Raw genomic sequence first — 27,134 nt, forward strand, 5'->3', positions numbered from 1 at the left:
TTGAAACAGAGGATATCATTCTCTTAATCCAATGAGAACTCACTGAGACATGTAGGCCTGGTGAGAGGTCACTGCAAAAGGAGGAGCCAAAGACCACAGGCTCGTGGGTGGGGACTGGGAAAAAGAAGAAAATAGGATGACACTGGGGCTTTTGGCTTCAGTATTGATTACGATGCCTTTAAACAACACCGTGAATCAGGAAGAGGAGTGGGTTTGGTGAAGGAGAGGACATTCTTTTGTGAGTATCTTGAGTAAAGTGCCCATTACTTCCACATGGAGCTGCCCAGAAGCGGGGAAGCAGTGGTTAAAAGCATGGTCTTTGGTGTCAACCAGCCTTGGTCTTGAATCTGAGCTCTACCACTTCTTAGCTGCATGTCTTGGGACAAATTACTTTACCTCAGAGGGTTTGTTTCTCATATGTAAAACAGGAAGAATACCTACCACAAAGAGCTGTTAGAAAGATAGAATTAAATTCATATAACTAGCAGAAAGCTGATGTATAGCACAGGGAAGCCCAGTCTGGTGCTCTGTGATGACCTGGAGGGGTGGGATGGGGGGAGAGGAAGGCTCAAGAGGGAGGGATATATATATTGTTATGACTGATATACGTTGAGGTACAGCAGAGACCATCACAATATTGTAAAACAACTATCCTCCAATAAAAAAAACAAGTCATATAAAATGGTGAATATGTCAGGCATATATGTACTCATTATTTGTTATCACAATTATACATGTTATTACAATTATACAGATGATTAAAGTAAGTGTGGCCCTGGAGTAGGAGACATCTGAGCTGGAGAATGAATTTAGGTATCACTGGTGTATAAGCAGTGGTTGAAGGCATAAGAATCAATGAAACAGGCAAGTGTAAGAAGCAGAGATCACAACTTGAATGCCCCATGGCCAGCAAGTGAGTGAAGTGAGTTGGTGTAAGCACATTTGCACACAGTATGAACTGGGGGGACTCTAGAGAAATGAAGAGTGCATAGTTTCTCTAAAGAGGGAGGCTGCTACCCAGACTGAGATGATTTCTGTCATGTCAAAATTGGGCGCAGTGTCACCAGATCTTCTGTTTTCCATTGTTTTGTCAAAACAAGTCAACAATTTCCCAGTATTTAAGTGTTGGTGACTAAAGTCAAACTTAATAAGTAAACTGAACACATACATAAGCTAGATAGTGGCTTGTCAGCTGCCAGACTGTGATCCCCCCAGTGTAGAGAAAGAGGGCTGAGGATGGAGCTCTATAGAGCATTATCACAAAAGTGATAGGCAGAGAAAGAGGAGAGGTGAAGGAGATCAGACAGGCAGAGAACAGAGATGGAAAGAGTGGCCCGGAGAGAGGTGCATTCAGAGGAAGTCCAGGAAGAGGAGCATTCAGGAAGGAGGTTTAACACCACCACAGGTGGCACAGGGATCACTGTGGCCAGACTGTGCACACAAACGCATTAAGAGCTGGGACCTCTATAAGACTGAAGATGTAATTACTTTGAAGGAAAAGGGATGTAATACTCAAGGAAATCATCCCAGACTTAGAAACAAGACAAGTAGTACTGAGGAAAAGGATAACAGTGAAGAGAATTCTATTTGAATCCACCTCTTGAACCAGGAAGAGGAGCCCTGAGAACTTATGGTGAATACGTTTTCAAAAGCAAAGGTGGAGTCTGGCAGCTCAACCATCCCTTGGATATAATTCCAATGGCTGGAATTGGAGGCGGATAGGAAACCAGCAAGTTTTCTCTGTCCTCCCCTATTCGGGGAATTAGCCGATCAGAACATGGAAAGGAAGAGAAAGATAAATAAAAACTCTCAACACTCTAACCAGTATTGAATTCTAAGATCTTTTATTTGTTTCCATGTAAATATCAATATTATTATTAGCTATATTATTAATATTAATATTAACACTCTCCGAGAGCCAGGAGAGCACTAAATACAAAATTACGATTTAAAATAGGGGACCTGCCCGATATGCTTAAGAAAAATTACGATTTGAATCAAGACTGGAATCCTTTCAGTCATTCCCTAAACAAAAAGTCACTAAGTAACAACTGGCAACTATTCTCAAAGGAATCGGGGCCTCCCCGATCCGCCTGCAATGCAGGAGACACAGGAGACATCTGTTCGATCCTGGGCTGGGAAGATTCCCTGGAGAACGAAATGGCAACCCATTTCAGTATTCTTGCCTTGAATATTACATGGACAGAAGAGCCTGGCGGGCTACAGCCCATGGGGTTGCAAACAGTCAGACATGACAGCACGGACACATGCTCACAGAAATCACCAACAACGCTGAGGGAAAATACTAGGTGGTCCACAAAAAAAAAAAAAAATTACTCCACACATTAAAAGAGAAGATTATATATCTTGACTCACAGCAACCAGTACATAGGTATTTACTATGTACATTCACATTTAGCTTTATGAGCATAAGATTCTAAAATGATCATTCAACAAGAGAAAAAAGCAGGATCCCAAGGTAGGAAATTAGTTGTCCAGGGTCCTGTGGCCAGTTAGTGACAAAGTCAAAATTAGAATTCCAATCTCCTGACTTTTCATTTACACAAAACTCCACTGTTTTCAGAGTAAGGTTAATTATCCCTTTGATTGAATGATTTAAATGGGACACATGTACTTTGATGGGTGGAAGCTGGCAGAAGTATCCCTGTGTCGCTGAAGGAGGCCAGCATGGGAGAAGCAGGCCACGTGTACCTAAAAGGAGGGGGCACCTGTGAGGAGAGGCCATAACGCAAAAGACAACCAACTCACAAAACAATTAAGCTTTGGCCTGGAATGCATATGTCCAGAAGAAATACAGTCAGAAATTCCAAACTTAAAAAACATGTATTTTCTTAAATATTATCTGCAGTGATAAACATGTACTTATTAGCAACCACTCTGAATAACTTTGACTTTGCAAAACACAGTCAATAACAAACAAGTACACACACACACACACACACACACACACACACATACACACACACACATTTAAATCCTCTAAGTAGTCAAGACACATATCATAGAATATCTTGCTCAGAACAATTCATGTTGGGGACTTCCCTGGCAGTCCAATGGTTAGGACTTGGCACTTTCACTGCCGTGGGTCTGGGTTCAGTCCCTGGTTGGGGAACTAAGATCCTGTAAGACATGCAGTGCAGCCCGAGGATGGGGGCACAATTCACCTAAAACATTTTTTTGAAACCAGCAAGGTGGTACCTGAGCACAAGATGTGGGGCTGAGTATGTATCTCAGCATTAGGCATGTGTTACACTGCCTCTCTGTGGCAAATGTGATTTCCTCCCCAGACTATTAAAATTTCCACTGACTTTTATCCTGAGAGGTCCAGTTTCACTGCACTCCTGTGTGATAAAGATAACCCTCACAATAAATTATCTCACTCTCCCAGCTCAGAAAAGTCCCATCAGCTTTCCTTAAGTCACTGATTAGGTTTTTCAAGCATCACACCCCCGAGATGGTTCTTTGAAAGGAAATATCTATCAAGAACATTTGGAGGCTGGGAAAGAAAAATGGAGAAAACGAGGGGGGAAAAAAAAGCCCAGAGCGGAGTATTCCTTAGCCAGCTACCCTCATCAAGTCCTGACAGCTGTTCATAAGGTGCTTTTCCTTTTGAATTCCTCCACATGAGGGAGAGATCGGGCTTCTATGCAGACTACAACAAATTTCACCTTGGAGAGGCACCTCTGCTCACGAGGAGTCAGTCCACTGGCTTTGCAGATTCAAAACCCCTCTCCTTGGTCTTCTTCATTTTGACAGTGTCAGATGACAAATGGTAGTCAAGTGTCTTTTTCAATAATGAAAGTTTATTACAATAATTTCCTGACCAACAGGAACAACATCTTGAGGAAGAGGCACCTTTTTTCTTACTCTGGTGGAGGTGCCTAACAGGCTTGAGGAAATCTTGAGGGATGAGGAGGGCTAGGTGATTTAGAAGACATAGGATAAATACATAAAGTTAACTGGTATGTAAAAACAAGTTTTAAATATCCCTGAGTGGGGGTGGGAGTGATCTGCTTCTGGTCACATCTCACATGGCCAAATATGAGGGCTGAGCTGGGACAACGCCTCCACTCCCAAGGAAGAATCAGAGTCCTGTCCACCCCCAGTGTGGCATTCATGCTGGTTCCTGGCTTGGGTGCAACCATCAGGTCCTCAGTAGACACAGAATCCACCAGGATTTTGATGAATGAGAATCAACTCCCCACCATTCACCTGGATGTCTTCGCAGGAGGCATTCTGAGTGGTCACATTCAGGTAGACTTTGTCCTTGAAACGCAGATAGGCCACTGTGACAGAGTCAACAAACTTGACCATGTTCAGGGAGAAAAGAGGTTCCCGACCCTTTCGGTACAGAAGCCTGAGGCTGAGATTCTGGGAGAAGTAGCCCTTCAGAGAGATGAGATAAAACCCATCACAGGTGATGATGATTGAGTTGTTTTGCACCTTCATGGTTCCATCCGTGTCTGGAGATGTGATGATGAAACCATTCTCATTTTCACACTCTAAGGAGGGTAGGGTAAAAAAAAAAAAAAAAAAAAGAATGACTCCTTAGCTCAGCGTTGGGCAACCACCTTCCAATATATCTAGAAACATATGAAGAAAAAGTCATAGGGACAGATTTTGAAGAATAAAAGTAAGAGAAGACTGTTTCTATATGAGGGTTGGAATCCGCTTTCCCTGTGGAATGGAAGAGGCAAAGCTAATACTAGTAGTCAAGAGTTTCAGAGGGGGCTGGGATTCAAGAGTGGAGAGATTAAAGCAACTGGCAGTTGTCACAACACACCTGTGGCAGGAAATGGAGTCTCAAGGTTTCCCTGATTTTTCAAAATCAGCAGGGATTGGCAACTTCAGTGCATTGAACTTTGTTCAATGGATTGATTAGGGCAAAGGGTGGTGGAAGTGCCTCTTGCCTGGGTCCTGCACACCCCGTCCACACAAAGTAATCACTTTTAACTCTTCTCTATCCTCTCTCCAAGCTTCCCTGGTGGCTCAGATGGTAAAGAATCTGCCTGCAACACAGGAGACCCGAGTTTGATCCCTCGGTTGGGAAGATCCTCTGGAGAAGGGAATGGCTACCCACTCCAGTATTCTTGCCTGGAGAATTCCATGGACAGAGGAGCCTGGTGGGCTACAGTCCATGGAGTTGCAAAGAGTTGGACACAATGGAGCGAATAACACTCAGTTTTTTTTATTCTTCTCTCCATGTCACCATGAAATGAAAATTCTTCACATGCCCTGGCAACTAGACTTCTCAACAACATGTATTACTGGCCTTTGTCAACAATCACTTAAGCTTAGTTATGCTTCAATACTAAGTGAAGCTTAGTCTGTGGGTTCAGGTTCTGATATAAGAGCTCAAGAACATAGACTTATTTCTCCCTTCTCTCTTCTACCTTTTTATTGTCAATTTTTACTGGAAGGTGCCTTGGGAATAGTGGTTACCACAGGAAAAAGAAAAGGAAAAGTAGCAGAACACAGAATGATAACTGTAATAGCTTTGTGTGGGGCCATTTCAAGCATAAATCAAAAACTAAATATCTTCTACTTCCACGGCAGCCTCAGTATCATCCTGAATGGTCAAGTAATGACACTTCAAACTCTCCATTCTGGCCCATGTCCCTCGGTGATAGGAAAGATTAAGTTCCCACTGCTGGGCACAATTCAGTAATTCTTGCTTTGAATCAAGTCCATGGGAAATATTTCAAATTGAAAATGAGGATCACTTATAGAAGGTAAGATATATTTTCCTTTGACTCAAGAGGACTTAATAAATGAATATCCATACAGAAACCACTGGTGGTTGTCCTAGTATTAATCTTGGATTCAAATAATGCTCTCTTGTTAAAGATATCACATTACCTTTAAGTCCCCCAACTCTCATTAAGGTAAAATTTTGTCTTATAATAGAATTACTGGGGAATGATATATCTTACAGTCAGACAGACTTGTAAGAAGCTTTCATTTTCTTACCTAAAAAGTGAGTGTAATTTCTACTCAAAGGGTTCCTGGGAGGATTAAGTAAGGAATATAATGTACAGTGACAAGCACTTATCTGTTAACTAATTACTCCCCTTTTCTTCTTTGACCTTAATGAAAATAATATGCAGGCTCCAACAATTTCAGGATTTAATGTTTCCCTAAGAAAATGGAGAGATCATATGTTCTAGGGGAAATTAAGAAGCTGGAGAGAAGATTCTTTTAAAACTATTAACCAATTAAACTTTTGACAATACTTACTGGTAAACCGTACTCTGATACTCTGGATTGGAGGGTACTGAGATGGCACCTAAAGGAAGAAAAAGCATATATTTTTAGGGAAAAAAATGAACAAGTAGAATTGACGCATCATATCCATCCTATGAAGCAGAAATGCAGCAGGTAAAGAGACTGACTTGAGATTAGACTTGCCTTTTGCTACGTGAGTTAGATGCAGCCTTCTTGCCTGCCCCCATTGCTTTTCTATAACATCTCATAAGGTAAGTTAGGAGTCTTCTGCTCTCTCATGCAAGCATCTAAGTAAGATCTATCCTCACTTGCCAAACTCTTCCTTGGTATATTATTTTGGCTCCTTGAGCCCCAATTTCCCATTTTAGATAATAGAGCACTTAGAAGTTATCTTGTTAAGAAACCCATTCAGTCATAGAGATTCTTCATGGACAAGGCTGTGACCAGTCAATCCTTCACGGCCACAGACTCCCAGAATGGACTGGGAGTGAAGTCTGGGAGCCTCCTGGCTGCTCGCCTTTTCACTGTAAAACAGGATTAAGCGTGTCCTACGTTCAAGGCCCACAGGCAGTAAAAACTCTTCAAACCCTTCAGAGATGAGTAGATCTGTGAGTCAATTTTTAAAATGTTGGGTCTTTCTGTACTCTTTAGTTGTGTGTAAAACCTAACTTGAACTCAAAAGCAAGAAAGAAGTAAAGCAACAAAGAAAGAAAAGTTAACAGATAAAACATCTATGGAAATTTGGTGGTTAAAAGAACAAAGAAGTTCAATATGGGGCAAACTCCAAAATATATTAAGTGAAAAAAGCCAAAGCAAAAGGGAGAATCACATATAAAGTACATTTCCATTTGTGTTCAAAGAAAAGAAAAGAATTTTTGTGTGGGCACAGAATTTATTTAGAAGAATAAAGCACTGCCTCTGGAGAAAGGAACTAGAAGCCTGAGGACAGGAGTGGGAGGCACATTTATTTTCCACGGCTTACTTTCTTGTATTTTTAAATTTTTACATTACCTACTAAGAAGGGAAATAGAAACTAACAAACAAACAGAAAAACCTACCACCCATTGTGCCTGCAGAGAACAACAGCTCCTCCTACCAGGTTATTTTTGGCAAGATGTCCCGATCAAAGGTCTGGGGAGGAATTTGTTTTCATACTCTGGGGTGTGGAGTCCCTGCTTCCCACTTTTCTGGCACTCAAGGCAGCAGTCAAACGGACTCCACTGTGGCCTGCCCACGCTGATGAAGAATCCCCTACTTCCCTTGTACGTAAAGTCACAAGCCTCACCAAGCTGAAACCAACAGGCAGTGTAAGAAGAAGGGAGAGCCTTGCTGAGCCCTGCCAGTGGCTGGGCCCCTAGAGCGGTATTAGTCAGTGGTGAGCACGCAGAGAGGTGCTGACTCGGGAAGACCAGTCTTTCCTCTCTCCCCTCTGTGGACTGTTTGTGAGGCTGGTCTAGTGTCCTTCATGCTTAAAGCGATGTTCTGGAAGAAGGCCTCTCAAAAGCTACATTACCCAAACACCATAATTCCCTAGGTAAATGAATGAATGCCCCTGCTGCTCTCAAGGCAGGCTGGTTCCTTGGCCACCTTGTTAAAGTCAGACGCAGACTGCACAGTTGCACCAAGAGCAGGGCTCAGCATGCAGCAACCTGGTCCTAAGGCCAGCCAGGCAAGTACTTAGGCAGGTTTCATAACGTCTCAGTTTTTTCTATCTTTAGAAATTCCTCAAAGATCAGAGACACTCCTTTCAACACTGTTTATGATTTAAAATTTAAAAGTTGCAACCCTACGCCAATTTCAATGAAAGAGAGAAACAGGAAGCCTCTTCATCCCAAATTCACGTCAAACTCTCTGACTTAAAAGTCCTCATGATCTGATTATTTGACTGACTGTGCAAACTTTCCATAAGGTTCCTGCAAAACAATGACATTTCCCAATGTTCTGAAACACTGTGATGAAGAAGTCAGAGCGGTAATGATCAAGAAGACATTCTGAGATTAAGATGCTGACAGGCAGCAAGGAAGGCACACAGGACTTCCTCTTTTAGGGAGATTCACTTCTACTCCAGGCTTCCTTTCCTCCTGAAGCTTACCCAGCATTAGAAATTTGCATTTTCTCATCTTCCTAGCGTCAACACCACCAGGCCTCGGTCATTTGTGGAATAAGATTGCTCTTTCTCTTGCTCCATGACTTTCCACAACCTCTCCCTTCATCCTCCAAACCTGATTACTTCATGCTGACTACCCCACTGCCCAGAAATACCCCCACAGTGCCCAATTCAAGGCCTTCTATGGCCTGGTGCCAACCTCCTTGTCAAGCATTACTGCTACCCATATCCTATCTGTGCTTTATGCTCGGATTAACTATTTCCTCTAATCCTTTAAATAAAGCCTGGTAGGACAAAGAGGGTGCAGGCTTGGGAGTAAGATTTGTTCAAACTGTGACTCCTCCAGTCCTGTTGAATTTGGATGTTATATACCACTTCTGAGCTTTAGCTTTCATGTCTGTGAAAATAAGGCATATTATTATTGGGATCCTCGAGGAGATGACTATAAAGCTCAAAGTTAACATATGTGAAAATACTCAAGAGTTTGCCTGGCAGGTGGTAAGCATTCAAAAAATACTTGCTTCCTTTGTTCTCTCCACCAAGAATGTCCCTTCATCTATGTCTACCCATCAAAATATCAACTTCAAGGCCTAAATCAAATCCCTGGCTTCTGGTCTCCCATAGCAAGTACTTAAAAATTACTCTATTCACACATGGATGTTTATAATAGCTTTGTTTCTTATTGTTAAAACTTGCCAAGGAGAAGCAATCAAGATATCCCTCTGTAGGTTGAATGGATAAATAAACTGTGATACATCCTGACAACGGAGTAACAATGTTAAAAAGAAATGAGCTTTCAAGCCATGGAAAGACATGGACACACTTTAAATGTATATCACTAAGTAAAAGAAGACAATCTGAAAAGACTACATAATGTATGATTTCAAATGTGTGATGTTTTGGAAAAGGCAAAACTATAGCGACAGTTAAAGAGCAGTGGTTGCCAGGGAGGAGGGAGAGATGAATAGGTGAAGTGTAGAAGATTTTTAGAGTAGTGAGACTGTTCTGCACAATACTCTAATGGTGGGTACATGTTATTGTCCATTTGTTAAAATCCATAAAATGTACAATACCAAGAGTGAACCCTGATGTAAGAAAAAAAAAAAATTTAATCACTCTACTGATTTTCATTCTACCACCACTGGATACATGTCTCCTCTCCACTACAAGACTACCTAGCTGTGTGCTCTTGGGAAAATGTCATTACCTTGCTGACTTTTAGCTCCTTCATCCATAAAACGGAAAGGTAAACCCTGTATCTCAGAAGGTTGTTGTGAGTGAGATCATGTAGCACTGTAGCACCTGACCTGGAACACTGTAAGGAGTTGATAAATGTCCACTATTATCCTTGGATGCTCATGGGAGACAAGATCCATGTCATGTTCTTAATTTAGCCACTATAACACTAACTTAGCTTGACATATGACTACAGAATGAGAGAATAAAAAAAAAAAGGAAGTCCAACCAAATCCCTAAAATATCAGCTCTCTGTAGCCCAGAAGAACATCACAAAATTATTCTGGCTTTATAAGAAAAATTACCAGAAAAAAATCAGATAGCATTAATTTTACCCACAGGCATAGTTGTTTTTTTATATAACAAGAAAATAAAAATCTTCATATCTTCTCCAGATAATAGAAAAAAATGGACTATATCAAAGATCCCAAAGGGCTTTCATGTAAGGACAAGCTATAGAACAAAGCTTCTTCAATCTGCAAAGTCTGAAGAGCTCATACTATCTTCAAAGGGGACTAGAAATTCTTCTAAGTCAGTACACCAGGATCAAAGTACAGTCCTGAAGTTTCAGTGAGATGGCCTCAGAAGCATGAGTATAAAAGAAGTCATCTTCCAACTGAACACTGTATTCTACAGATGAAGAAAATGAGACCCACAGAAGTAAAGGGATTCGACTCCAGCCGCCTGGAATCCAGAACAATTTTCACTGTTTCACACAACAACAGTTTTTCTTCTCCTCATGCAAATTTTAAGTGGAGAGAAATTTCTTTGAAGATTTTACCAATAGTCCATTTCTTGTGTCCACTTTAGTGCCGAGTTGGAGGAAGGAAGATGTGATCATGCACAGCAGATTGGCAGGGTGATGGTCTCATGATGACCTCGTCATGGGAATGCAAAGGGAGAGCCAAAAGTTTAGGCTTCCCTCCTGGGTATGGGGGCTGTCATAAATAGAGCCAAGAACACAGAGTACTCAGAGGCAGCTGATACATGGGCTATCTGACCAACTGACTGAATAATGCGTATGCCCTGTCTAGGAGCAGCTGACGATGCAACTAAAGGTCAGCTGGCCCAGTGTTATCATATACATTAGTCACCTGGGAAATCTGTAAAAATGTGTAGATGGCCAGTTTATTCATAAAGATTCAGATTCAAAAGGTCTAGATGGACGCAGTAATCTCATTTTTACAAGCACCCAAGGTTCAAGATTTGAGAATTACTACACTCTACTGTGAACTCCTGAAGGCCCAAATCCAGAAGATGTATCTTCAACTGTTCCCTTGGCAAAAATCATGCCTGTCCTAAAGCTGGTGCTCAACTATCAATATTATTTAATAGTTGATTGAATAGATTACATGATTGCCATATTATTGGTGATTTGAAACAGTATTGACAATTATTGAGTACCTACTATAAGGCAGGTATCACATTCAACTCTAAGAACACAAAGGGAAAGAATACACAGTCCTTAGTTTTGACAAACTTGTATGTCAACTGGGGAGATAATTCCTCCACATAAAACCACTGGTAAAGAGCAATAGGCAATTTATGCCACAAGGTTCCAGAGAACAGAAAAAACCACTGCAGGCTTTGGGAGCTCAAGGAGGAAAGACGTGGGCTTAGGCTTTAAAAGAGAAAGAGGACCCAGAGAATCCAAAGGCACTGCTTAGAGGAAAGGTCTAGAAATGAGACCATTTTTGGTGTATTCAAGAAAAACAGTAAAAACTTATTCAAAACTTAAAACATGCCATGCACTGCATTACTCTTTCTGAAATCCATTACCTTGTTTGCTTTCAAAATAATACTATTAAATAGAAATAATAATTATTCATGTCTTATAGATAGAAAGAAATGAGAATCAGTGTTGTTAAGAACTTGCTCAGGAATAAACAGGTATTAACTTGAGTTTGATTGAACCTCAAGTTCATGATAACATCCTTTCTCTTTATCCTATTCTATCTTGAGAGTAAAAAACCGCTATGAAAACATTTGTCTGAGGGTTCAAGATTAATTTATTTTTAATTTTCAATACTAAACAAGATTAAAAGATTAGGTTTTAGATAGTTGTCAAAACACTCAGATATATCTCAGAATATCTAAACATTCTCCAGAAAAGAGCTCTTCAGTCAACTCTCCAAGGTTGTTTGTATAGTTCAGGTTGGCAAAGTCGTTATCTGGACTCTAATTAGATGCAACTGTCCTGGCAAGGGGCAGCAGGACAAATAAAGTAGGCAGCAAGTAGGTGATGCAAAGAGTCAGAATAATGTCCTTTCCTGACCTCTCTCAGTACCTGAAACACTGAACTATCTAAGAACAAAGATGGAAAATGTCTGATATACAGCATTTATCCAGCAGCCTGTACCATGTCCCCCAAAAGGTGCTGCTTACCTCATGAGCTCATCTCTAGAATGTGTGAATTTCTTATTCTGACTCACTGGGATGTGACATGAGGCTGCCAACCTTATACTCATGTGGCATTTGTCCTGGAGGGGGTGTATCTGTGGCAGGAGGGAATGATACTCATCAAATGTGAAACCAGGAAGTGGGCTCTGCATTCACTATGTGGGCCTTGCCCTTCCTCACTTGCTATCAGTCAAGATCCCAGGTCGGAGTGGGATGAGATGTGAGTCAGTGGAGGACAGTGCAGAAACAGGTATGTGATCATGGTTCAGCATGCAACCTCCACAAGGATGTGAATGTCTCCTCCCCCAACAATGGGCTTCACATCAATCAGAGAAGACCTGAGAGATTATGAAAGCAAAGTCTTATAGGCTCTGAGGGTGTTTCTGAATGAGCCTCCAAAGAGGAAGATGGAATTTTCCATATTTACCCATTACAGTGGGTTGGGAAGGCAGACTCTTCTCCTGGTGGATTTAGTATATACTCAATGGAAACTCCCTTACAAAGCACAGGGCCCTAACTTCTGATCAGGAAAGTTCAGAATCCAACTCAGAGAAAGGAATAGGAAGAATGAACAAAAACTGATTATTTGGCTGGTCTTCCATAATCAGGAAAGTTTATCCTCAAAGTGATATTTCTTAGACATGAAGATGTGTGACTTTGAAAATCATGTCGAGTAGAGTCTATTAAGATGAAAGAACACAAAGAAAAGCCATTTTAACTGTCTTTCTAGACTTTCTTTTTCTCTGTCACCACCTTCACCATGGCTGCCAGCACCTTTCTGCTGTAATCCCTCTTTTTAAACTCTTACTATACTCTCTACTACACAGCCCATGTGATATAGCCCCCTCTCTCTAACCACTTCCACTTTTCTTGTCAAATTTATTTAGTAATGGCTGGCCTCTACTCACTGATCCTCTCCTCTCTATCTCAGGGAACAGGAACTGTGGTTTCACTGTCCCAAATGCTTAGCAAGATCCCTAAGAGGGATGGGGGTGGAGAAGAAAATGGCAACCCACTCCAGTGTTTTTGCCTGGAGAATCCCAGGGACGGGGGGGCCTGGTGGGCTGCCATCTATGGGATCACACAGAGTTGGACACGACTGAAGTGACTTAGCAGCAGCAGCAAGAGGGACGGGGGGCCTGGTGGGTTGCCATCTATGGGGTCGCACAGAATCGGACATGACTGAAGTGACTTAGCAGCAAGAGGAGTATCAGGTATTCAGATAAACAACCAAATGAACCAAAAGCATCCATGTGACATGAATGCACCTTCAAAATTTTGTGATTTGCAATTCTTTATATCCTCAAGGGGAAGATTTTATCTGGATTTCCCTTTCCACATTTGCTGGTAAATTCCTTAAGTACACTAACAGAGGGGTCTGCCAAAACATTTCTAAGAACTCCCATAGAATAGTGAATATAACAAAAAAAGAAACAGACTCACAAATATAGAGAACAAAATAGTGGTTACCAGTGAGAGGAGAGGGAAGTGGGAACTGTAAAGTACAAACTACCATGTATAAAATAAGCTATGAGCATGTACTGTACAATACAAGGAATAAAGCCAATATTTTATAATAACAATTAATGAAATACAATCTTTAAAAATTGTGAATCACTATTATACACCTGAAAAAACTTACATAATCTTGTACATCAACTATACCTCAATTTTAAAAAATTAAATTGAAAAAAAGAAACAACTTCCTTCCTCACCTTGGGAATCAGGTAACTTTCAAAATATCCTAGTTTTTACCTTGGTGGCTCAGCAGTAAAGAATCCGCCTGCAATGCAGGAGGCCTAGATTCGATCCCTGGGTCGAGAAGATCCCCTGGAAGAAAGCATGGCAACCCACTCTAATACTCTCGCCTAGAGAATCCCATGGACAGAGGAGCCTGGCAGGCTGCAGTCCATAGGGCTGCAGAGTCGGACACAACTGAAGCGACTCCGCAGCAACAGCAGCAAAGCAACGGGAAAGGTTGGCTTACAAGGTACCTATTGCATTATCACAAATTTTACAATGCCTTCAACATAATGGCATTTATAAATAAATGGTCACTGAATCCCTTAGACTGTACCCTGACACTTGCTCTGTGCTGTGCATAGTCACTCAGTCATGTCCAACTCTTTGTGACCCCATGAACTATACCCCACCAGGCTCCTCTGTCCATGGAGATTCTCCTGGCAAGAATACTGGAGTAGGTTGCCATGCCCTCCTCCAGGGGACACTAGCCAACACCATATGTGGCTCGAGGTTTTTTTAAACTGCCCCATTCATCCTTGAGTACAAAGGGGGTAGCACCATTATTATGATCAGTATCTTTCTATCTGAAGTTACTCATTCCCCATCTCACTGGCCATATAAAAGAGTAGGCACTATTGCTTTGGAAAGGCAACCTAGTAGAAATGGACCAGGCATTGGGCTGGGAACAGGAACACTCAGGTCTGGTCATAAGCCAGAACAAGTCCTTTCCTTTCTCAGTTTTGAATTTCCTCATTTTTATATCCTCATTTTTTAACTCTCAATTAAGATGGTTGAATAAGCAGAGTGGAATGGGGACTGTCTAAGGAATTTTTCAATACCAGAGATAAGGAAAATCCTAACATTCAAAAGAGAAAGCCCAAATTATTGTTGGATAAGAAGATCCTTTGAACAGAAGATCTTTTCAACACGTTAATACATGATAATAAATCCCTCAGCCACAACAAAAGAACAGGTTTTCTCCCCAAGTGGCTCCCTCTGATGGTTAACGAAGAATCATGAGTATCTTTTGTGTTGTTTATGCAATGAAGCTCTTAGCCTCATTTGCAGTAAGGCTAAATAATCCTCAAACTACATTATGGTGTGAACCAAGACTGGTGACTGGTAAAAATCATCACAGAACAGCAGTGGAATGATGATGGTGGTGGTGGTGACAATAATGATAATGACATTTTAAACTAAAGCCTTCCTGTTAAATAATGGAAGAGAAATGAAGCACCTGATGCAAAAATTAAAGTACGCTTGCTTTATAATCCCAATCGAGAAAATAGCTATTGAAACTAGCCCTCTGTGAAATTCTTACTGAAGAGCTGTATTCAACTAGTTTTACCCAGTACTATCAAGCCAGGGAACGCTAAGGATTGCTGGGAGCCCTCAGAAGCTAGAAAGAGGCACGGAAGGATCCTGGAGGATTCTTCCCTACAGCCTTCAGACGGAGCAGGGTACTGCTGACATGTTGACTTTGAATACCTATCCTCCAAAACTGTGAAAGGTTAAATTTCTTTTAAGCTACCAAATTTGCAGTGCCACCCTGGTTGAAAAGATATTTGCATATAGTGTGAAATCACACTTACAACATTAAAATAATTCTTCGAATCAGTCTGGCAGAACTAGAAAGGCCCATGGAGATTATATAGTCTAATCTCCTTATTGTTTAAAAAAAAAGAAAAGTACCTCTTGGAGTGAATAAAGGACTAAGCCAATGCCCCAATTCAAGTCCCCTTTCTCTTCTATGAATGAATCACACATGGCAATGATTTGTTTTACCAAAATAACCTATAAGGTAGTACACATTTGTTAAAGCTTCATTGATTGTGTTATCTGAATTTGTGGCAGGAGATTCAGATCTCTTTTTTAAAAGAATCTTTCTTCCCTTTATTCCAGGTTATAAATCTTCCCCCAGTTTTTCTACATAAGCAATTAATGTCAGGAAAGGAAAAAATTTTAAAACAGCCAGGTAAAATGCTTACAGCTTAGAGCCACATAGTCTTGGCCAGGTGTAATGGAAAGAGACAGGACTAGAATTTAAGCCTAGTCCTGATTTATAACCAGACCTTCCTATGTTGACCTAGACAAGTCTCTATGCCTCAGATTTCCTCACTGTAAAACTGCCTACGAATATCTATCACCATCCAAGATCGTAGTGAAGAAGTAAGGACAACGTAGGGACAAGATCGCAAAACCAGAGATGGTATTTCAAGTAGCACCAGGAGTGACACCCGTCAACCTCTCCCAAAAAAGAGCTGAGTTTCCAGTCTTCATCATACCACATACAAGGCCAGATTAAGATTTTTACAGGCCATGGAAATTAAAAAGATTAACCACCCAACACACTGCTAACTCAAAATATATTTTACATTACTAAGCAGTAAAACGTGTCTTTTACAACTTCTTTTATAACCCAGTAAAGATTTTATAATTTCCCTTGGTGACTATTTTGATGCTTATAATTTTTTGCAATGTTAATTGTCATTTTCATTTTGATCTTAGGTTCTGTAGGCTCGTGCTATGTGACCTACAGGACAGCCCAGCCTGAAAGTATATCATTTACACTCATCCCCCCAGATTCCCACCTGTATAACATCCTGGGAGTGACACTTTCTATCCATACCCCTTATTCAATTAGTATTGGAAGAACTAAAGTTTGGGTCTACTTGCCGCTCTTTCTGTCAGAGCGTGTTCTTAACTAGCATTTTCAATGTTATCAAAGCAAGACAAATTAATACAAATTAATAACACATCAAACTTGCATTTCAGAATGAAAGCTTTGCTGAAAAGAAAAAAAATACATAATTATGCCCCTCTTAGCTCCAACATTTCTAGCATTGTGAGCCAGACCACTCTTCTAAGTTTCTGCCTTATTTGGAAACCAAGTTATTAGAGGATTGGATGAACTACATTAATGTAGGGGGAGGTGGAACCCATCTGGGCCATGTGTTCTAAGTGAACACATCTATCTATTTTAGATTTCTGAACCACTTTCAGACACTAACCTGATAATTTTTATATGCTCATAAATTCTCCCCTTCATTTTTCCTTTGCTAATACAGCCATGGCATCTTAATTAGACATCTAAATTCAAATAAGCTAGAATTATTTCAAGGGGTTTTTCTTAATCTTAAAAATTACAGTAAGAAAGCCAAATTCATGAAGTTAAGGTTGACCTTACCTATGATATGCTTTCTGAGTTTGAGTTATGGAGTTGCATGTGTGCTACAAGGTAAACAGTTTAGTGGGTGGTATGCTTATAGAGGCATGTTTATAAATAATAATAATTTAAACATTTACAAAGCTCTGTAACAGAATTGTTCCTCACAATAATCAAATTCCAGTTTTGGAGATGATTAAATTGATACTTGGGGAATTTCAGGGAAGTTACCCAGAGTCACAAAGCTAAAACACTGGACTGAACGAGATTCTTCTAGTTCCTGATCCAATGTACTCTCTCCTATACCTCAATGACTCCCCTAAAATTTTGAGAAGATATGATGCATTTTTGTATAAAAAGTGTTTTAATCCCTTCATTTAGCTACAAACAAAACACACTAGCCATGGGATATTGGGGAATCCAATTCCATCCCAACACTACCGTATATTTTATCTGTGACTATGAGAAATAGCCTTTCTACTTTGCTATTCAGGTGCTACTCTTTCATTTCCTAAATAGGAATAACAACACTGTACCTGCCTCCTGAGAAATCTGTATGTAGGTCAAAAAGCAACAGTTAGAACTGGATGTGGAACAACAGACTGGTTCCAAATCGGGAAAGGAGTATGTCAAGGCTGTATATTGTCACCCTGCTTATTTAACTTACATGCAGAGTATATCATGAGAAATGATGGACTGGATGAAGCACAAGCTGGAATCAAGATTGCCGGGAGATATATCAATAACCTCAGATACGCAGATGACACCACCACACTTATGGCAGAAAGTGAAGAACTAAAGAGCCTCTTGGTGAAAGTGAAAGAGGAGAATGAAAAAGTTGGCTTAAAACTCAACATTCAAAAAACTAAGATCATGGCATCTGGTCCCATCACTTCATGGCAAGTAGACGGGAAAACAATGGGAACAGTGACAGATTTTATCTTTTGGGGCTCCAAAATCACTGCAGATGGTGACTGCAGCCTTGAAATTAAGACACTTGCTCCTTGGAAGAAAAGTTATGACCAACCTAGACAGCATATTAAAAAGCAAAGACATTACTTTGCCAACAAAGATCTGTCTAGTCAAAGCTATTGTTTTTCCAGTAGTCATGTATGGATGTGAGAGTTGGACTGTAAAGAAAGCTGAGCGCCAAAGAATTGATGCTTTTGAACTGTGGTGTTGGAGGAGATTCTTGAGAGTCTCTTGGACAACAAGGAGATCAAACCAGTCCATCCTAAAGGAAATCAGTCCTGAATATTCATTGGAAGGACTGATGCTGAAGTTGAAACTCCAATACTTTGGCCACCTGATGCCAAGAACTGACTCATTAGAAAACACCCTGATGCCGGGAAAGATTGAAGACAGGAGGAGAAGGGGACGACATAGGATGAGATGGTTGGATGGCATCACTGACTCAATGGACATGAGTTTGAGTAAACTCCAAGAGTGGTGATGGACAGAGAGGCCTGGCGTGTTGCAGTCCATGGGGTCACAAAGAGTCGGACACGACTGAGCGACTGAACTGAACTGAACACTGTACATGGCTCCCTCAACCTAAATGGTCTCAGAAGATTAACATTCATTAACCATGAATGCAAAATTCCTAAAGTGGGTGTGAACCTGCGGGTTCTCTGAGAGGGAGGGATACAGAAATAATTTCTATTAAAAGAAACAGAATTGGAAGGGCAGGGTGGTCAGCCATTAGGCAAGGCTAGGTCTACTCAGGGCTAGCAGCTAGGAGCTGAAGTCAGAGAAAAGGAATAGGGAGGTTATATTCCAAGGTCTATACCAAGAGCCTCTCTGCTCACTTTACATCTCTCCTCTGAGTGTGTACATTTGTTTCTATTCATGTGTATATATGTGACATTTTCCAGCATAATTCCTGTCCAAACAATCTCTGTCCTATTTTGAGTACTTGGGTCAGAACCTATATCTAAATTTTTCTTGTAGAAAATATCATCACTGCATAAACAGTGAACAATATTAGGTGATCCTTATATTGTTCATCCTCTTACACACGATGAGCACTTGGCTTCTTCAGAAAAGTGTTCTAATCTTAACTTCTCGGGGGGGGGGGGGGGGTAAAAAAAAGAGTGGGTTCTCTTTAAAAGCTATTTGAGAACTGTTAGTTTTACTGTGGTGCCCCCTAGTGCTATGTGAGATGAGACACATTTTCTGTATTTGCCAGCATGTAGACCATGTAAGAGAAGTGAAATCTGGAGAAGCAACAACTTGGGTAATTTTTCCTGTATTTTCTTTTGTACAGAATGGAATGAAGTTTGTTCCCTTAGGACACGTCACAAGGCCCTTTGTGTCCTGTCCCCACCTAGATTTTCATCTTCGTCCACTTTCTCCAATGAACACTCACCTCCAACCATTCTGAACAACCTGCCTTTTTACCTAGAAAGCCTTCTGCCCCTACCCAGCCACCATCATTCCTCTTGTCTATTTAAAGAATTTCTACTATTTTTTTAAGATTTTTTGATATGGATCATTTTTTGTCTCTACTGAATTTATTACAAGATTGCTTTTGCTTTATGTTTTGGTTTTTTGGCCCCAATGTATGTGGGATCCTAGCTCCCCGACCAGGGATCAAATCTGCACCCCCTACACTGGGAGGCAAAGTCTTAACCACCAGACCACCAGGGAGGTCCCTCTACTCCTAACATCAGCTGAAGCATCACCTCCTTCTCCAGCTTCTACCCTCCCTGAGTTTCTGTTTTCCTATCTGCAAGTGGACTGTGTCTAATGTCTGTTCAACCTAACAAGTCTATATATTTTCTGTAGTATCTCCTTTAAGAGCCTCAAAATACTTAATGACAAATCAGTTCAATACTTCAGGTGTTTCTTTTTAATTCCCATAAAATTGCCATTCCCTCCTCCAGGGGGATTTTCCCAACCCAGGGATCGAACTTGGATCTCCTGTATTATAGGCAGATTCTTAACCATTTCAACCATCAGGGAAGCCCATAAAATTGTTTCAGTTCAGTTCAGTCGCTCAGTCGTGTCTGACTCTTTGCAACCCTGTGGACTACATCATGCCAGGCTTCTGAGGCCCAAGAATACTGGAGTGGGTAGCCTATCTCTTCTCCAGGGGATCTTCCCAACCCAGGAATTGAACCAGGGTCTCCTGAATTGCAGACAGATTCTTTACCAACTAAGCTATCAGGGAAACCAATAAAATTGCTTATAAAATGCAAATTCAATTGCACTGAAAATTATTTATTTCCATGTCTATCATTAAAAATGTCTTTAAAAACTTTTTAAAATCACATGGGGACACATCTAATTTGACCTAAAATCTGAGACAAAAATTTTTAAACAAAAATATCTCTTATTCTTCCTAAAGGATATGAAGTCCAAGTTATAGTCTGAAACTTCACCAAGAAACTGAATTCTAACTCTAGCCATTGTTGATACAGAGCTGGTCAGCTCAACAACCTCCCCTTCTGTCTTCTCCAGTAATAAAAGTGATAAGAATATAAACCTTTAACTGTGGGTGGGATTTGCTGATAAATAATCACTAAAAGCACATTTTTCAAGTGCTCTGATACAGATCTTGGAAGAGCCCAGCATCAATAGCTCTGAGATACATGGGTATAATTTACAAAAGCTTCTCACCTTATACATCAACTTTTTTCTGCCATCATTCCCAGCTGAAGTTACAGGGAAGCCTGGAAGCCTGGAAGCAGCAGCCCCAATAATTGTACTGGTTTTTATGACTCAATTTTGTAACTTGCATCATGGATATTATTGTACAGTCTCTATTTCTTTCCCCTTTCTAAATAAGGTATTTTGCTAATCCAGGATAAGTTATTTAGAAATGTGCATAGTATATGAATAAATACAGATTACACATATATGTACAAACATGATTTCCCCCAGTCCCTTCTTAAGAACCAGGGTATCCATAAGCTTAAGCACAAAAATCTGTTCACTTAGATTTGTATTTCTCAGATCCTCATACCCATTTTATGAGTATAAACTACATATTCACAGGATATTGACCTGGAAGAGATATTTCTGACCATTTGATCCAAATGCCTCATGTTTCAGTAGAGAAAATCAGGGTCCAAAGAGGGAAGTGAATTATATAAGGAGTGGGTAAGGTCTTTTTATCTGCCATCTCAAAAACAAAAACTTCTGCTTTTCACTAGTAAAACTTAACCAAGTGGTAAGAAAACAAATATTACTAAATAAACTTGATTGAAAGGAAGGCTGACTGCCAAATGGAGTTTAACAGTTACATATCTATTTTTTTTCACAGAGTCATCCACACTGGAAAATTTTTATGAAGTTAAAAATTAAATCTAAGAAATAAGGAAAAATCATGATTATTCCCCAAATATCTTTCTCCTACAATAAAAGATCCAATTTAACTAGGTAAATGATGAATATTTCAGCTCTATTTCAACTCCTCTATAGATCACTGTAATACAATGTCTTATAAAAGTAGAGCTTTGATAGGCATCCCCACCTACCTATCCTTCAACCAAAATCCCAAACAATCTTATCCATGAATTTAGAAAAGCTCCGAGTCTATGTTCCTTCTTCAGCAGTTACTTTATACCCTTTTCTCTCAGTCTCTCTCCTCTACACACTGCTGCCACCATGACTGATCAAGTTCCGGGAAAAACACACACGACCTCTCTAAGCTATTCTTTCCCTTAACAAAGTGTATGAGATCACAACTAAGGACACATCGTACTGCCTTGGGTCCCATTAATAGTATAAGAAACTGTGTTAGCTAAAACAGTCTAGTGAGAAATAAGAAAATAATTAATGTCAAGTGAACAATTCCAAATATCTGAACCACAGAAAATTTTGTATCTAGAATATATAAGAACACAGTTTTTGAGCAAACAGCTCTAACGTACCTCCTCCATCTTTGCTTCCCTTTCTGTGCCAGGACCTGAGAAAGCTAATTCTCTCCCAAAGATCAGCTCACCGTGAATTCCAGTATCCTAGAAGCCAGCATTCAGCTGCCCTTCCACGCTCTAGCACAGAATTGCTGGGTGACTTGCTAGAAAGAACCCCTCTCCACTGCCTCCCCTGGGTATTAATATTCCAGGGTGGCCCCCTGCCACCAGCCAGCTACACGTCTGTATCTGTTTCATGTTTTGCTCTCTCCCATCCTCTGAGCCCTAGTGCAATTAATTGTTGAGGCTTGACTAGGGCCATCTGTTCTGTTTTTTTGTTTTTTTTTTTTAATCATCCCACAGTGCAAGGAAATATGTAACATTGTGGTTGTTTCAAAAGCAGTCTCAGGGCTCCCGGACCTTGTGAATAAACTCAGCTGTTCTATTTTGGGTTACTCTGTTTTCTTCTCGGAAGAGCCTAATTCCGGTCTTGTCTTGGGCATCCTGCCATGGACACCTTGCTCCTCCCCCCACACCCTCTCCCCAAAATCACCTATTCTAATTTCACCCAAAGGGTTCTGCGCAGAGAAGGAAATGTGTGGCGTGATGAAGACAGTACGGGTGTGCTGGGGTGCTCACTGGTCTGCAGACTTGAGCATGACACTAGTACCCTTCGGGAATTTGGAGACACGAGCACCCTCTGCGGGACAGTGATCACGACCGCACCCCCATTAGACTGCAGGCACCGAAAACCGTTTCCTGTAGACAGAGACAAGCCCAGGCATTGTCTAGGACTCTGCTCATCTTAGCCTGATCTAATGTGAGGTACCCAGTCTCTGACCTGGCCATCAGAAATGAAAGTTCCCATTGTCTGACCTTTACCAGTGAGAGACTTTTCTAACCAAGAGCAACCACCAGGCAAACAAGAATTATCAGACTAGCCCCAACAAGGGAACACGGGGCCACTACACATTTATTTTCTTTTTCAGTGGAATCTCCTGAAGTCAAGAACATCCGTAAAGAGCTAATAATGTTTTTATATATGAACAACTATGAAAAAAAATAATAATGTAAACAGGACCAGAATAAAGAGATGGAAAAATGGAAAGAATTTCTTCCTTAAGCAGCGTGGGGGGCGGGGGGCAATACTAAAATGATGATCTTCCACTACATAAGGTATTGGACAAAGTGATGTCAGTAAGTTGTGATTGGTAGAGAAAGACTGTGAAAAACAATGTCTGATTAAGTTGTTGGGATAAACATTCAGCCACGTGCACATACAGACATGAACACATATATCTCTGCCCTTAAATATATATAGGTTAGCTATTTAAAAGAACTTCATATTGATACCTTCAGCATTCTTCAGAAAGCATATCTCCTTGAGTCTATGGGGTTTATGAATACAATGAGAAAGTATAATAATGTACAAACGAAATAAAAAAATTTATTATTTCCTTTCTACATTAATTCCCTGATCAGTTGCTTACTAGCAGAACAGATAAACCAAGTAGGTATGTCAGGGACTCAAAGCTTCAAAGTGACAGTTCACAAAAGAACACCAGGATTTTTGTGTTATAAAGAAAAAGATTAATCCAGAAGTAGTGTCCCTGCCCTATCTCCACTGTGCCTCACCACTGCCACTGCTAAAAAAGGAAGGAAAAGAGAGACACGAGGGTGCTTGACCACATTTTACAATTGCCGAACAGAAAAGGGAAAACAATTTGGTGTCAGACTATTTCCAAGTGACCATTTGCAGCTGCCATCAGCCTGAGCTGGAGGAAAGGACATGTTGATTGGTGCATCTTACCTGAGCATAGAAGTGCAGACAGATGTAGGTGAGACACAGGAGAAGCCCCAGCCCCTGAATTATGGAGGCCACCAGCAATAGCTTGTTCCTCAAGAATCTCCGTCCTGGTGCATTTCCCACATTCTCGTCCAGGGGTTGGACCCCTTCCATCTTCACAATCTGAATGCAGGGACGATGAAAACTGTGACAGAGGGAAACCTGAGGGAGAACTGACTTCTTCCCCACAAAGAAGGAGATGAAGCCAACACAATGTGTATCAATTAGAAGATACACAGAGGTCCCAGGACCAGAGATAAGAGGCGATTGAAAGAGCAGAGAGGACTCTCTCAGTTTTAATGCTTCAGCTTTTGCAGGCAGGCGGGGGAACTTCTTTGTGACTAATCTGAATTTCCCCTTTACTTTCTTTCTTTTTTTTTCTCTGGGCTAACAGGGAGTTGTTTTTGTGGCATTCCAGTTCTGATTTGAGTGACTGTGAAAAGACAGTCATAAAAGTGTGCTATTTTCTTAATTTCTCATTGCACCAGTAACCAAATTGTGGGTCACTTGATAAAGATAAAAATCATCATCCGTTGATGTAGAAGCTCACCTATCTCTTCCCCAAGGTGTCTTAAATCATAGAAGAAATTTAAGGAAAACGCTAGCTTAAGTTCTTGCCTGCACTTCATTGGGTAACTAAGCATTGAACCCATTCTACAGATTCAGGAAAAAAAGGCACACATAGACCATCCTTGAAGTGAAAAAAAGAAAAAGAAAAGATGAAGATAGGATGGCAAATTATGCAGAATAAAGGAGTGAGATCCTCTAGTTTTAGTCCAATGCATTATAATAAATAAACTAGTATATACTGAGCATATACAATGTGTCAGGCACTATGCTAAACAGCCTTACTATCTTTTTCTCATTTAATCTTTGAGGCAAACTCAGTAAATACTTACATGACTAATTCTAAGCATAGCAGGAAGGAAGCAGAAGAGTATCCTGACTTTTTCCCCTCTTCTCTACTTTACATTTTCTCCATACATAATTTTTGCATGAATGAACACATGCATAGCTTCAAATAAGCTATGTACCTTTCTTTGAGGTCAGGGGTAGACTTAGAATTTGTAAAGTAAGAGTATCCTACCAGTAGGGACTACTTACCTTTTACCACTGAAATGAATGATAAAATGAAATAAATGATAAAATTATTGATAATGGCAAGTTCAAATTAATAAATATTAACTGAGTACACGGTAAGTGCTGTGCTATACTGGACAGCACAGGTACACCGGAAGGGGCTGTTTAAGACACAACTCTTCCATGGGCCGGTATGTCTCTCTGGGCTCCCCAACAGCTGCTCAACAGATATTTAAAGAGGGGAAGGGGGGAGGAATTTTCTAATATCAACAAAATAAATGAGCTGTCATATGCAACCTATTTTTATAGAAAATTGGTATGAGGCACACTCAAAAGGAAAACAGCTTATAGGAAATGGAAAGTACGTTTATTAATACAATAACACAGTTTAAATCAATTAGTATATGAATTGATACCCTCATTATAATCATCATACCTTGCATTTGCAGAACACACTGGTCTTTAAGTCTTTGTCTGAAATGTACAGTGACTGAGACACTACACTACATACTCCAAGCCAAAACTGGAAGTCAAGTTCCATCTAAACTTATTCTAAATAGTTTTTAAATTCTAAATAGTTATTCCTATGAGAGTCTAATTCTTGAGTAATAGTTAATAGTTCTAAATAAATAAACATTAAAATCAGTAACTGTTTCAAAAACTGACTAGAAGAGCCACAGCAACAACAACAAAAAAGCCTAATATAACTACTGGAAACAATAGAAACCAGCTGAAAAATAAATAGTGAAAACTATTAAGGCTGAAAATAAAAAAATAAACATTTACAGAGTTCATCCTTGTGGCCTAAGTAGCATGTTTTCTCGTTAACAGCTTGGCTTCTCTGAAGCAAAATGGACAATTACTAATATACAAATTACTGTCTTTACAGACCAATGAGAACTCTGCAACAGAATGAATTTCCAGTTTGGTGATGTCCCAGGAAAGTTAAACCAACTATACCAACACTTGGGCCTGCACATCTGAGGCACACCTCTCATCTCCTACCTGCCATGTTTTACCTACTTACAATTTTTTATTGACACTTAAATGATGTTTTACAATTAACTGTTTCTTTTTGAATTGAATACATTCTCACAACTATTTTAACATTCTTTGTGCAAAGAGGAGAAACACACATGGAAAGATAAATAGCAACTGGGTTGGAGGTTCTGGGCAAGAACTTTTGACAAGATTATGAAAGCATTTCAAAAGTTCATCATTGGGCTAGTCTACATTTGGAACAAATGAAGCCATCAATCAGAGATCAGTGTTGGGCAGATGGACAGAGTCCTCTATCTCCAAAGTTGACATGTTTTTTAGAGGTCAAGTACGTCACCTGAATCTGTGCAATTTTTTAAAAGCATTTCACAAAGATCCAATACACAGACCCACCAGAGCAAATCAGCCTTGGAATGGCAGCCTCAGATTTCATTCAAAGCAATTATCTTCTCAGAGATCTTCAATCTCCAAATAAACAGCCACTTCAAGACTACAGAAAAGTATATCGGAAGGCGTTAAGAAAAAGCTTTAACTAACAGGACACCTCCTGTTTAGGAAGCAGCAAAACTTTTTTGTGTAGGAGGGTGGTGTCTGCCTTTTTTGTTGTTTTGTTTGGGGGGAAACTTTTGATTTGGGGGGGTTTGGGTGGTAAAATCCACACTTTTCACTTGTTTCTTAAGTCATCAGTCTATTCGACAAGCATGAGCTGGGTGTCTACACTGTGGTGCTGGGGGAAAAGAAATTAGTAAACAGGAGGTCACAGACAGGAAGGGAGAACCAGCACAATCAGGAAAGGACTGCATCCGAGGTGGTTATACACGGCTGTATTAAGAACTTTGAACTGTATCCTGAAGGCACTGGGGAAATACAGAAAGCAGGGCACAACAGTATTACATTTTAGGAAAAAAATCACTGAATGAAACAGAAATGGCAGGGTGGGATCCAGGAGATCAACTGGGGGACTTTTCCAGGGTGTTCTGTGCCAGTTGAGGGGATGGGTAAGCCTAAAAGCCCACCTCTGCACTCGGCTCTCCATGCCTGCCGACCTAGAACAGAAGGTTTCATTCTATGAAGGGGAGCCTTTACCTTCCCACAAAGGTGTGCTCTGCTTCCCAAGTCCTGAACAAAGGGTTGCCTCCATCCATATAACTGTACCTTTCTCTAATTCATAAACTCAGACAGGGCTTCTTGTTCTAATTCACCCAAAGAATGGGAGCTAGCGTAAGAGCAGGGGTGGTCCTCAAGCCTGTAATTATTCAAGAGAAATATTACAAGGTCCTGGTCTAGAGCCAAGAGGTTAAGAGAGAAGATATTCACAGCGGATATACAAATTCATCAAACATTTTGAGCGTTTACTTCGTGCTACCCTGCAAGTGTACAAAGGGAGTCATAACTAAGCTCTGACCTGGGACAGGTGACAGAGTAAGATGGGAGGTGATAGAAACAAATGCA

The 27,134-nt window shown here is 40.4% G+C and overlaps 1 protein-coding gene across 3 annotated transcripts; it reads right to left on the minus strand.

The window, feature by feature from the left end:
* Positions 1-1,835: 1,835 nt before the first annotated feature.
* TNFSF4 (TNF superfamily member 4) lies at positions 1,836-23,836 on the minus strand. 3 transcript variants are annotated; one of them, XM_043923779.1, is made up of 3 exons: positions 23,568-23,836; positions 6,259-6,307; positions 1,836-4,523 (listed from the first exon to the last, which is right to left on the minus strand). In XM_043923779.1, the coding sequence occupies exons 1-3, from the start codon at positions 23,715-23,717 to the stop codon at positions 4,174-4,176; spliced, it is 549 nt and encodes a 182-aa protein (XP_043779714.1). In that variant the 5' UTR covers positions 23,718-23,836; the 3' UTR covers positions 1,836-4,173. The 3 variants fall into 3 exon arrangements, with proteins under 3 accessions (XP_043779714.1, XP_043779715.1, XP_043779716.1); XM_043923780.1 differs by lacking the exon at positions 23,568-23,836 and adding an exon at positions 21,847-21,997; XM_043923781.1 differs by lacking the exon at positions 23,568-23,836 and adding an exon at positions 21,776-21,949.
* Positions 23,837-27,134: the final 3,298 nt, after the last annotated feature.

This window comes from Cervus elaphus, chromosome 14 (assembly GCF_910594005.1).
Source record: "Cervus elaphus chromosome 14, mCerEla1.1, whole genome shotgun sequence".
Classification (NCBI taxonomy): Eukaryota; Metazoa; Chordata; class Mammalia; order Artiodactyla; family Cervidae; genus Cervus; species Cervus elaphus.